Source organism: Semicossyphus pulcher, unplaced genomic scaffold (genome assembly GCF_022749685.1).
Source record: "Semicossyphus pulcher isolate SPU_LCO1_2020_fin unplaced genomic scaffold, fSemPul1.0.p SCAF_14, whole genome shotgun sequence".
NCBI classification, from domain to species: Eukaryota; Metazoa; Chordata; class Actinopteri; order Labriformes; family Labridae; genus Semicossyphus; species Semicossyphus pulcher.
In genome coordinates this window covers 13,707,306-13,719,759 of record NW_027211648.1, presented here as the reverse complement: position 1 = coordinate 13,719,759, position 12,454 = coordinate 13,707,306, and the positions used below count along the sequence as shown (strand labels likewise).

The window sequence follows — 12,454 nt, the reverse complement described above, 5'->3', positions numbered from 1 at the left end:
TCATTATCGATTAATCAATAAGCACGTGCCCCGGTCTGGCCCTCACTCTGCGTCTGTGCGTGTGAAAGTGCGGACATACAAAGAATTCATCGATCGGCTTCAGCGAAAGAGAGAGAAAGTTTCATCACTGAGAGATTGGGAAGTTTGTTCACGGTTGTTGAGTTGTGTCTAGGTCTTGTGCAGCAGCATTTCAGGTCAGATTATCCTCATAGATGCAGCATATGCAGTTTAATGGGAGAGTAAAGAGGGTCACTGAGCAGAGGTAACACTACACTGCGAATGTGAAACCAAGCAGAACACCTTATCCCCCGAACAAGACGGGTAGTTTGTAGGAAAAGAAAATCTGTGTCTGCTCTTCACGTGCTGTAATACGAGCTTGTGTCACGGTTTCCTGGAGCCGTGCAGCAGTGACAGACACCCTCAGCTCAGTAATGGCTGGAAGAGCTGGATGTGTTTTCCCCATTTAAAGCTCAAGTGATGCTCCGCTGGGCCTCGCTGACACAGAGCCGGCACACTTAGTTAACCTGAGACGGAAACGGAGAGGAATGTGATCCAGGCCTCATCAGTCAGACACAGATCAGCACAACAACAACAACAACAACAACAGCAGCGACAGCAGAGGAAATGAGCCGAACCTGGACCAAGTTTTAGGTCACTTTAAATCAGGTCGATGCTGTTTAACGAGCACTTTGGGCTTATTCTCCTTCAGGTCGGCAAACTATTCTTCTACATCGTCTTTAGGACACTGTTGTCAGTCTCTCTGAATACACAGAGGACGAATAATGAGATGCATCTATGTTTACTTGTCAATGCTAATAAGGGAACAATTTCTAAATTGTTGTCTTTCTTTAGTAACAGCTGTTTCTCCACCTGAACCTGAATTCTCTCTCTTTTGAATATGCTTAACTCTGCCGTTAAAGGCCATTTTACATACCATACGTAACACCGATTATGCATATGTTTACCATTTACTTTCTTTGACGCCATTGGAACTATTTGTATTGTACATTTTTACTCTGTACCAAGCATAACTTCACACATTTGAACCGCCGCTAGAAGTACGAGCTCTTGAGCTCACTACAATTGCGTGTGGCTTCTTAGCTTTAGCAATCCGCTGAGCTACCAAATAAGAAGCCTTCTGTGCTTTCTGTGAAGTTCACCAGGTTCACCATCTGTGTTTTCCGGTCGGTGTATTCCTCGCTCTTTTGAATTTTGTCCTTATATTCCAGGTGCCATGTAATCAGATGTCGCTTTAGCTTGGCTGGCTTCATAGCTTTGTTTGCTAGCACCTGAAGACACATGACGCATTTTGGTCTCCCGTCACTGCTCTCAATAACACCAAACTCGACATACCAGTCGTCATATTTTCTCAATTTAGCTAGTTTGGGTTTAGCATCACTTGACAATGTGGACTGATTCAAATATTTCTCCATGCTCGCCAGCTAGCTGGCTGGCTAATAAGCCATGCTAAGAAGCTGCAGGAACAGTTAGTTGCGACATAAGTGCGTTGAGTGATTAATGACAGATTGATTGATGTGTCACAATCATACCATTTTCTATTGGTCCAAATCTAATGTGGGTGGGAGGAATGGACACAATATGCTTGTTTCATTGGCGCAAATGGTCCTCATCTGTAGACATGCAGATTTTAATGATGCAGCACAATTTTATAATCTAATATCTTATAATTATTTCACGGACCCCAGGCTACCTGTGATTGACAATTAGCTTCCACAGCAGCTTGCCACTCAGTATAGAGACGTAATGCCTATCAACCCTGTCGTCCAAATATGGTCACTTCTGGTTCCAAAAAACCAAGATGGCATCCGCCAAAATGCAGAGCTGTGGGCTTCAAAAGAGGATTTTTCAGTGGCTACGTCAACTTCTTTTATACTCCGCTTCATTCACACTACAGTAAAAGACCAGACTCCCTACCTTCTTTATCTTGCCTCTTATTTTTTTCCCACACAATACTTCTCCTCCCTACTGTGTCTCTCTCTCACGCTGCACTGTTCCTTACAATAGCCGCACATTGATCCATTAAGCCGCCATTCTTAACTTCACGCCTCCTGATTTCCTGTGCAAATAACCTTCATCTTGACAATAACTCCTCCACCTCCTCTTCTCCTTAAGCGCCTCCAAAACATTGACCTGAGTAGCATTCTTTGGTTTATTTGCAGACTTTAATTAGCTTCTCCCACAGCCATTAGACTTCTTTTTTTTAACCACTAAAAAGCCCATTTCCCCATCTGGAGATTTAAGGGAGAAAGGCCTTGAATGCTAAATCCATTGCTATAAGTGGAGAACAACCATTTTATATGTATCCATCTGTGATCAGAGGTCTTCTGAAACAAACTCTATAGGGTACAGACGTAGCAGTAACTGTTTTTAGAAACGTAACTCACTTGGGGCAATTAGGATTATTATGCAGCCTGCAGAGACGTCCGTTCTGATTTGAAGATCTCTGCACAGACGTGGGAGTTTAGAGATTCTACTTTTTCCATGTTATCTGTTAAATGCTATCATATGTGCGTGATTCCAGCAGTCTAGTCGTGAAATCAAATTTCCCCTAAAACAGAACAACACTAAGTCTACAGCCATGCTAGTGCCACTGTGAGGCAGTGAGCTAACATTAGCAGGCTAAAAGACAACAAGCTAATGTTTTGCGCGTACTTGTGCCTTGTTCACCATCTTATTTTAGCATTAAAGCATGCTAACTTGTGCTAATTAGCCCTAAACACAAAGAAGAGCTCGGGCTGATGCGACTAGTTTTCTAAGTATTTGGTTGAGAGTCTGACCAAAACAACCTAAGGGGGCACAGAAGTGTATGCTAACATTTATGCTAATCCATTCCAGTTTTTAAATCACGTTCCTCATGGTGGCACTTCTTTCTATCTGTGAGAGCAATGAACGTAAAGTTTTATGGCAATTCATCTCATCATTACAGAGGTTTTTTAGTCTTGGAGGACAAACAGGCAGGCTAACTTCACCTCACTAAATGTGGCTATCATGGCTGATAGCTTGAGTCACGGTTTGAATGTGAAAACGTCATCACATCTCCAAATATGTCTCTTTCTTTGAACTTCTCACAAACTGACTTTGTTCTGATGACATTTCTCCAGTCAGCAACCATGAAGGTTGACATTTTATAATAGATTTTTTTATAGAGCACTGGTGTAAGACTCATTTTCCGAGACATGGCAGATGATGTCAGATCACATAACACTTAAATGGGTAAATGCAGTATCAGTAGAAGTGCAAGGTTGTCACATGAGGCTGAGAGAGAAACCACTTCTTACTTCAGCTAGTATGCACTTCCTACATAGTGAGAGTGTACAGTAAAGCCTCAGTAACCCCTCTAGCAATATCCATCTTCTACCCAACCTTGACCTCTGACCCACCATGTTCATTTCTCTCTGGGGGCCAACCAGACTTTTCATGTCTGTCTCAGGGATTTCACAGCACAGATTAGCACATGTTAATCAGATGAATATCATCTTGTCTTCATCCAGGAATTTGGCTGCCTTGATTTGAGGCATTTAAGGGATCTTGAGAGTGAATTACTGTCTTAACGTCTACAAGTTTTTGCAGGATTTCAGTGATGATTGACTGACAGTGAGCTCTTGTCGCTCAAGTTTGAGGATCTGAGAGCCTCAAACTCTGCTGACATTTTCAAAAGAAACTGTAAGACACATCTTTTAGCCTGGCTTTTACAGCGCGGGCTACATCATTAAGGCCATGTCCACACGGCGATGGAGCTGACTTTGTTTTGAAAAAGTTTTCCGTAAACACAGCGCCGTCTCAGGAAATGTTTGCGTCCCCACGAAACCGCTGAAACGCTGTAATATATACAACCGGCCTGTGGGCGGCGCAGTAACGCCAGTCCAGTAACGCCACACAAATACAACAAACCGGAGAAGAAGAAATAGAGCATGCGTATAAGTGTAACAACAAAGAAGAAACACAAGCAGAAGACGGTGGTGGTGGTGGAGTTAGCGCATGCGCCACGTACGGAGGCGGCGCGATTCAAGAAAGATCCATATAGGCTCTATACATGGAAACGCCAGGGTGGCGTTTCGGGATTTATCCACTCTGGTAGGCAGTTTCAAAAATTAGCGCATACGGGCTCCTGAAACGCCGGTTCCGTGTGGACGAAACGACCATACGACAAAACACTTTGGCGTTTACTCCTAAACCCATCTCCGTGTGGACATGGCCTAATTGGCTTGTGTTTAAGTCTGTGTTTAAATCAAGGTGCTATATGAATTAGCCATCTGCAAAATCCTTAAGAAAAACAGCCTGGTGTAAATGTCCAGTGAGTTCCCATTTGCCTCTGTATTATTCATAGAGACTGAGATAAATTGTTGCGTACCACGATTGTAACTTACAGACAAATGGGAGAGAGAGTTGTGTTAAGACATCTAAGTGAATGTATAAATAAGAATTAAAGAAAGAAAAGAAAAACGCCCTGTATGTGGTCAAAAGTTTGCAAAAGTTTAATCCAGGTGTCTCTTTGTGTCATATTTGTTACATAAAGTTCACAACCAACAAGCTGTGAATATTTTATTCGTCCAAGCCCGCGCTGTAAATTACATTTCACCCTCTGTCAGCCACAAATAATCCTCCCATTCGCTCATGTAGACGTTTATTTAATAAGCTATTTGTGCCAGGACCTGCAATCAATATCTCAGCATCAGCCTGGTTTCGATCAGGACATTTTTATACCAGTGAAACTAACTCTCTGTGAGCCTCTCAACAAGGACGTTTACTTTAACGGGCAAAGGCTGCACACTGAGCATTACATTACACCCATGAATTAGAAGAAAACAGCAGGATGAAGATTAACCTTTGAATAAACAGTTACTTTTATCATTCCTTATGTTAAACCACAGTTATTCTACTGAACACATGAGTTACTCTCTTATATTCGGGGGTTTAGAACGCCTACAGAAAAGTGTTTATTGGTCTATTAAATACTTACTAATCCAGTTTGCTCTTCCGTCATGAAGTTAACATAATGAGTGAGTCAGCGAGCGCTATAATATAATTCAGCCTCTTCTATTATTAATGACACATTTCATTTTTAGACGCTCTTATATCATAAAGGATCCTCCTGTAGGACGACGGTGGGTGTTTAATGTTTTCAGGCTGCATTTCTGCACATTTAGCACATTGGTTTAAATATATATATAAATGTAGTGTGGGTTCTAAATATATGTTGATTTAAACACTGTTTGACAATGGTGACATTGATTATGAGAGGGGTAAAATTAGTGGATATTTCATCTTGTACTTGACAGAAGCGCATGGTTTTATTTATGAAATGTACATGGATGTAGAACCTAATCCGCTTTTATCACTTGTAAGTAATAACTGCACTATTTTAAGCCCATAAAGGCAATTTATAACGGCCTAATACGGCCTATAGGACTTAATAATAATGGTATGTTTGTACTATCAATTTGAGGCCCCTCCACAACTCTTGTCTCCTTCTCTGCTGTGTGCTGCTTTTTGACTCTAAGACACTGAGTCAGACTTTAACAGCTCCATTACTGCTTATTACACACACACACACACACACACACACACACACACACACACACACACACACACACACACACACACAAAGAAAACTGTCCTCCTTCTCCTCCTCCTCCAGCTGCTGACCGCTGTGCTCTCATTAAAGCAGGACAAATGAAGAAGAGGGCAGCATATTTTTTTCATGAGTGGACCACAGAGGCTCTCTGCACCTATCACGGGGGCCACGCAGGTCTGACATCACACTGTCATTATCAACACACCACCAGAGGGCCCTGGATGTGCCCCGCTGGCCACGACACATAAAATAGAGCGGCGTAAACAAAATGTTTTACAGTGGAATGAAGTTTAGTTTAAGTATTCATGCACCCAGAACGGATGTTTTCCAAGTAATGTCAACATGTTTGTTTGGCTTTATTTATGTTTCATTAGAGTCTAAATTTCACTCTTCTTTAAGCTCTGCTTTGTTCTCCACCACCTCCTGAGCAGAATACCTGCCTCTTTAGCTGCTAAATGCTTCATTGTGTTCACCAGCAAGTCCCTAACTTTATCTGACAGCAGTGGGAGCTTGAGGGCTTAAAGCAGCAGCCTGCTATGGCTAGAAAAAACACTGATGGGAGCAGTAAGAGTGAAGTTGCCAGCCAGAGAACCAAAACAACGAGCTGAACTTTAAAGCCCCGTTAGGCCGAGAGGAACTGCGGAGTCCGTTAAAAATTACAGCCACTTAAATAAATGCATTAGTATTCTTATTGGTAGCAACCCGAGCTCTGTTCTTTCAATTGACGATACAAGACGCCACAACAGTCTTTCAAGAACATGAAAGACTGTTGTGGCGTCTTGTATCTGCTACGAAACGTAATATAAGGGGCTTGTTGAGCAGATGGTACGGGCAGCCCTTGTCATTAGGAGGGGCTGCAGAGGCCCTGAGATATAAAGACTTATGGGTTAACGAGGAGGGGTGCGGCCAAAGAACCGGGAACAGGTAGAGGGGCTGGCATGGCTTTTGTTGGCTGTCTGACATCCAGTCAGAAAAGTGGAGGAACAAGGTTCAAGGTGCGAATAAGGAGGATGGGGATAGTTTGGTCACAGGTCAATTTGGTGCAACTTCATGAGTTTGTTTCTATAGATACGGCTTGTTTAGTTTCTATTCTCACTGGATAAACAAGGTGTTGAGCATATGGAGAGAAAGGGAGGAAGTTAAGGAGAATATATAACCCCTCACACTTTGTTGTCTGTGTACCATATGTGCATGTTACTGCATGTTTATTAGTCTCATTTTAATTCTGATGAGAGTTTTACTGCAGGAGGGAGGCACCGTAACCATACCTACGATCATGTGGTTGCAGACGTCACAGAACGTGGGCTTCTTGAAAATGTGCTCCATGAAGCAGTGTCCCGCTGAGTCCACCTGCAGCGGGTTGCGAGACTGCGAGCGCGACGTGGGAGGAGGAGCGCTGGGGATGGCCGGAGGGACCGGAGGGATGGGGAGGTTGGTGTTGTGCGGCGGGGCCATCCCGATGTTGCAGAGATGGCCCGTGCTGCTGCTCACATCCGAGAGAAGCTCCGTCTTGTTGTCGTTGCTCGTCCGGAAGAAGTTGTCGGCGCTCTTGCTGCGGATGCTCTTGGTCTTGAAGGAGAGGGAGCGCTTGAGTCTCTGCAGCTGGAAGGAGAGAGAGAACGAGTTAAAGAAAATGCATCAGAGGATGAATAAAGAATGACAGAGGAGAGATAAAAATTGATGTGCAGTAAAATCAATGACATTGAACCTAAATAATTTACAAGCTTAGCGTCTAAAACCTTCAGGCAGATGTCTCAGTGTCCCCTGAATGATATAAAAGACCGCTGTTAGGGGCTAAATATCACCACTCAGAGGAAAACCTTCGAGGTTCCCTACCTGGAAAGTAATGTGGTTTCCTAGTAAGGGCAATGTATCACATCAACACCATTTCTCCCACGCTGTGCTGCCATTTCTGGACGCCGCCCCTATCAATCTCATTCGGCTCATCTCTTACAGTAACGCTATTCATAACACTTCACACTGACAACTCCTCATTTAACCTCTCAGTGCGTACTTCCTCCTGTGTGAGACCCACTTAATCCTGGGGCTCAAACACACACAATAAAGACGCTATATAGAGCTGCTATAATGTGATTGTATGGCTCTGGTTTCTGGTTTTGTGTGGCTGCAGGTCTCTGATTGGAGAAATAGATTATGTTTTAAGTGATTGATGGGAAGGAAAGGACTCCTAATGATGCGTTACATCATCGCAAAGAATTATAGCTGTAAACAGTTAAACAAGTTTAGGGAGTTTTTTCCGCTTGATTTTGGAGGTTGATGCGTCCTCTGCTAAGTTTGTTACAAAGTATCGGCTTCACACACAAAGACAGACTTTAAATCATCTGATTGTGAGTCCAAGTTATTCCCAAACTTAAAGAGGGGGTATTATTCTGTTTTACATTTTAATACATATATAATGTTACAATGTTGGATGTCCAGACTAAACGTGGGTGAAGTTTAAAATCTGTAGGTTAAAGTATGTTAGAGTAATACCCAGGCTTCTCAGCTGCAGGCTGCTGTGAACGCCAGGTTTCACACTGTTTATTCTACACGCTGCACTTTGTGACATCACAAAGTGCAGCCTCAGCAGGCTTCGGAGAGCTGGCCAATCAGAAGAAAGTGGGCTTGTAGGGGCGGGGTTTCTTAAATGGACAGAGCTGACTGCAGCCCCTTTCCCACTGGTCAAAAAACCTGCTAACACCCAGCTATTTTGCTTAGTGGGAAAGGTTACAATCGGCATTAAGACCCGGGTCCAATGACTCTGCAGTAGACCCGAGTACTTATCACCTCTGCTCCGAGGGGACACAAAACCCGGGTCGTCACACAAATCCCACTCCCCCCTTTCCGGCACGATGCTATGCTCCATCGGTATAACTTCTCCGTCTCCTTCCGAGCAGCGCTCGAACATCGTTCTAAATTTGTCGGCGCTGAGTTTGATAAACAGACTGAATGAGTAATAGATACAATAAAGACTGGACCACCGTAACATCTTCACTGTTCACCCTGTTTTGGACGTGTTTGCGACGTCAGGCGGCGACGCAGCAAAAAAGAGACCGAAAGCAGGATACTTCACCGGCAATGGGAAAAGAGACAATCAGCATATATATATAAGCGGGTCTTCCCGGGTCTGAAAAACCTGCGTCAATGCTTTTATTTTGGTGGGAAAAGGGTGTAAGTCATTTCAGGCAGTGGCTGTATGAGGGCCTGCACGGAGCACCAGTGTGAGAAAAATGATGAGTTTTTTTAACTGTAAATGATGCTAAGCTACTCCACAAATCCCAGAGTGAAATAAGAAGCTTAAAAATGAACATAATACCCCCCCTTTAAACGACAATTCAATAACGTGATCAAACTGGCAAAGATGCATCGTTATCTGTTGATGTTTTTTGGCTAACACGCCTGAGCAAAGTGCAGAGAGCTTATCAGAGCAGCTTTAGTGTGATCAATCAATTATACAGGTCACTCTGGGAACGATCAATTTGGACCCTTTCTCTGCCATTACCAACCACATGCACACGCACACACAAACAGACACGAACATACAGCACGCAAATATTCTCATGCATGGCTTTGACACAACCTGGAAAGAAAAATGGGGATAAAACAGGACGATGACGTTAATGCGGTAACAATTGTCTTTAAATCCAGACTATGTTTATGATGGTCTTGATACTATACGTCTTTCCTGTAAGGTGCTTTTATATGTTTAAAATAAAAACAATCTATAGAAATAAATATATCGCTAAATAACTAGAGTGAGGAGATGTGTGCATGCATCAGGTAGCCCATGCTGTGTTTGATGGAAATCTAGACGAGCTGCATCCTAAGAGGTTGATGGGGGCTGGACCGCGTAATGCAGAGCAAACTGAAAAAGCATGAGATTATATCATAAATCATTGTAAGTAAAAAACATTCCCAGTACAAAGAGTGCCCGTTGAAATATGAGTGATGATGAGTCAAACCTTCACTAAGTGATCGATCTTAAAAAGTTCGTTCATGCAGGTTTGTTATCATGTTATGATGGACTTAAATCAGCAGTATATATATAAGCTATATTTTGCACAAGAGTGGAGGCTCACCTTGCGCTTTTGATGTTCAGGCCTCACAGTATTCTTAAAGGAGGAATAAAAACACAAACACAGCTTTACTTAACGGTAGTAGATTCGATCAGCCTACTAAATGTGACGTATCCTGTCTGTTGGAGTTATTAAACACTTTGTTAAATCACTTTATTGTCTCTCTGAAGTGTTCCACGACTAATCGCCAGAGGGAACTGGAAGTGAGTGTGGCCGATTGGCAAGAAGCTTCAACGTTACGTGAGAAGTCAGCCAGGAGTCACTTTAAAAAACCAAAAGTGACCAAACGTGCCAGAATAAGAGCTCTCATGCTGGAGCCTTTAAACGCAATGCAACAGAGGAGATCATCTGTCATTCCGGCTGTGACTGAGGAAATTATGCCAATGCCAGAAACTACGCACCGTGCAATTTCATAATAAAAAACTGTGAGTGTCATCTGTCCTGTATGGGTGTTTTTAGGGGAGAGGAGTGCTGCTGCAGCGATCCACCACCATGATGACTAGTCCAATATTTTACTGCTAATTGTAGTAGTCTGGGCGACATGTGGCCCACATAGATGGCAATACGCCCGAGGCAGCTGTGGATCTCTATCACACAGCCTACTTTTCCTGCATCAGCAACAAGCAGAGAGTACAAACCCTTATGCCACTTTTTATTTATATACACATAATATAAACTACGTATAATCAAACCATGAGGCTGTTTAAGGTCATCGAGCACTTTAGATATCCTGTCCATCTTTATTGATCTATGAACAACAAATATACAACAACCTCTATTAGTTGAATCTCGACAATGTACCTTAATAACACTATAAAACACTCGAAACAGATACAAAGGGCATGTGTGTGGCTACAAAGTGAGTTTAAAGTTATCTTGTCGCTATTCTAAGGTTGTTTTCTTTTAAGGCTTAACATCATAATGTTATTTCTATGATATTCTAACACACTAAGGTGATAGATTTGACCAATTATAAGTATGGAGCGACTCTTTATGGCACTTTAAATATATTATGTTAGTGTTTTCTATCTTACGTGTAGTGCTGATCATATTTTTGAAGTCAATATAGATGTGTAACAGGTATCTTATAGCCTCGCGCTTAAAATCTAGTCCGGATCAGGCAGTTTAAGGAGTTTTGAAAGGTTTATCAGGGTGTGAGACAGTGATAAATACAGTTTAAATACTTGTTCTTTTGGGGAGCTGATCCATGTATTTATTACCATTTAATAAGTTTGTTTTCTTTGCTGTTTTATAAAGTTGGACTAATGCTGTTTGAATATATATCCATGGTGATGGTAAATAACTAATAATAAGAGGACAGTCTTACCTTGGTTTCCTGCTGGCTGGCGTTCGCCGTCGGGGATTTTGGCGTCTCATTCCGGTCCTGTTCGTCCTCTTTGCCCCCACTTTCGTCCTGAATCGCGTTGGCCGGCGGGATCATCCTCTCTTTTTTGGGATCTCAAAAAAAGAAAAAAAACTGTTGCTCTGTAGAGTTCGTTCCCTCCCGGAGCTGTTTACATCCTTTCAATTCCTCTATAGCCACCGCGACCCGAGGACAAGAGGAGGAGAAGTCATCCAGACCCTCTAACGCTGCTGCTGCTGCTTCGACAGGGAAGTCTGAATCTCCTCTGCCGACAGGATACGATAAGATGTCTTAAGAAGGCAAGGGAAGACGCGCTTTCGAAATTAAAAGTTGAAAGCAGTCCAGTTCAGATTAGTAGTATCCTGTCCTTCTAAAGGAGGCTTTCGCGTCTCTCGTCTCGTCGTGCGTAATGCTGCCAAGACATCTCCAAGTCCACGCTGTGCGCGCCGCGCGCCAAACACTGCCAATACTCCGAGGGGCGGAGAGCTGCAAGAGAGCGAGGGAGGGAAGGAAGGATGGAGAAGGAGGAGAAATATGACACAAATGACTCCGTCCTGCCTAATTCAGATGGAGGATACACACAGGAGAATACACCCACATGGTAAAACTGACAGTAAGTAAAAAGATGTTTGATAGGATGGTCACGTGATTTCAAATGTTCTTCTTTCCTGGACAAATCCACTTATTTAATTGGATTTTTCCTGATTGTTTTTTTTCCCTTTGTACTCTTAATTGATTTGATTAATTAGGCTTAAACAAGAACCGTCACTTAATAGTCTACACTTTAGTAAGGTTTGACTCTAAGCATGAATTAATTCCATATAATACAAACACGTTTTGACATGAGTTAGTTAGAAGATTAGAAGGAACAGCATGTACCTCGTTAATATAGGCTAGCTTAGTTTAGGTGAATTTAGGCTAGTTCGTTTAGCTAACCTGGGGAAACCTAACCTAACCTAAGCTAACCTGGGGAAACAGCAACAAAACTTTTGTTGATTGGGGTTATGTGATTCGTCTGACTTTGTCTTGAGGGATCAGTTGCTAGGGAACCGGCTGAGACTCCAGGAAGTAGGCTAACAACCAGCTAAGAAACAATGTAAATCACCCCCCAAAATTGCAAATTTCCATTTCAATTTTTTGCAAACAAGGTATAGCGCATTAATTTACTTTTAAATGTGAAACTAGTCTGACTTACCTTAGGACAAAAGCCAGGTCCCATGTTCCCAGTCCTTGTGTTAAGCTAAGCTAACCGGCTGCAGGTTGTAGCTTCATATTTACAAAAAAAAGCAAGTGTCCCTAATTTTCAAACAACTCAGTTCTTTTTACTTTTCATCGGTTTTCCCCTTCATTTTGCTTTCTCCTTTCAACAGTATGTACGCTAAGCTAATCGGCTGTCAGGAGGTAGCTAACACCCATGAG

The 12,454-nt window shown here is 42.6% G+C and overlaps 1 protein-coding gene across 1 annotated transcript in view; it reads right to left on the bottom strand.

The window, feature by feature from the left end:
• stac (SH3 and cysteine rich domain) overlaps window positions 1-11,195 on the bottom strand; it is a 35,113-nt gene extending 23,918 nt beyond the window's left edge. The window contains exons 1-3 of the mRNA XM_069662135.1: window positions 11,000-11,195; window positions 9,676-9,708; window positions 6,865-7,198 (exon numbers count right to left, since the gene is read on the bottom strand). Of these exons, the coding sequence (XP_069518236.1) occupies window positions 6,865-7,198; window positions 9,676-9,708; window positions 11,000-11,113 (481 nt within the window). The 5' untranslated portion in view covers window positions 11,114-11,195. The remainder of the gene's footprint in view (window positions 1-6,864; window positions 7,199-9,675; window positions 9,709-10,999) is intronic.
• Window positions 11,196-12,454: the final 1,259 nt, after the last annotated feature.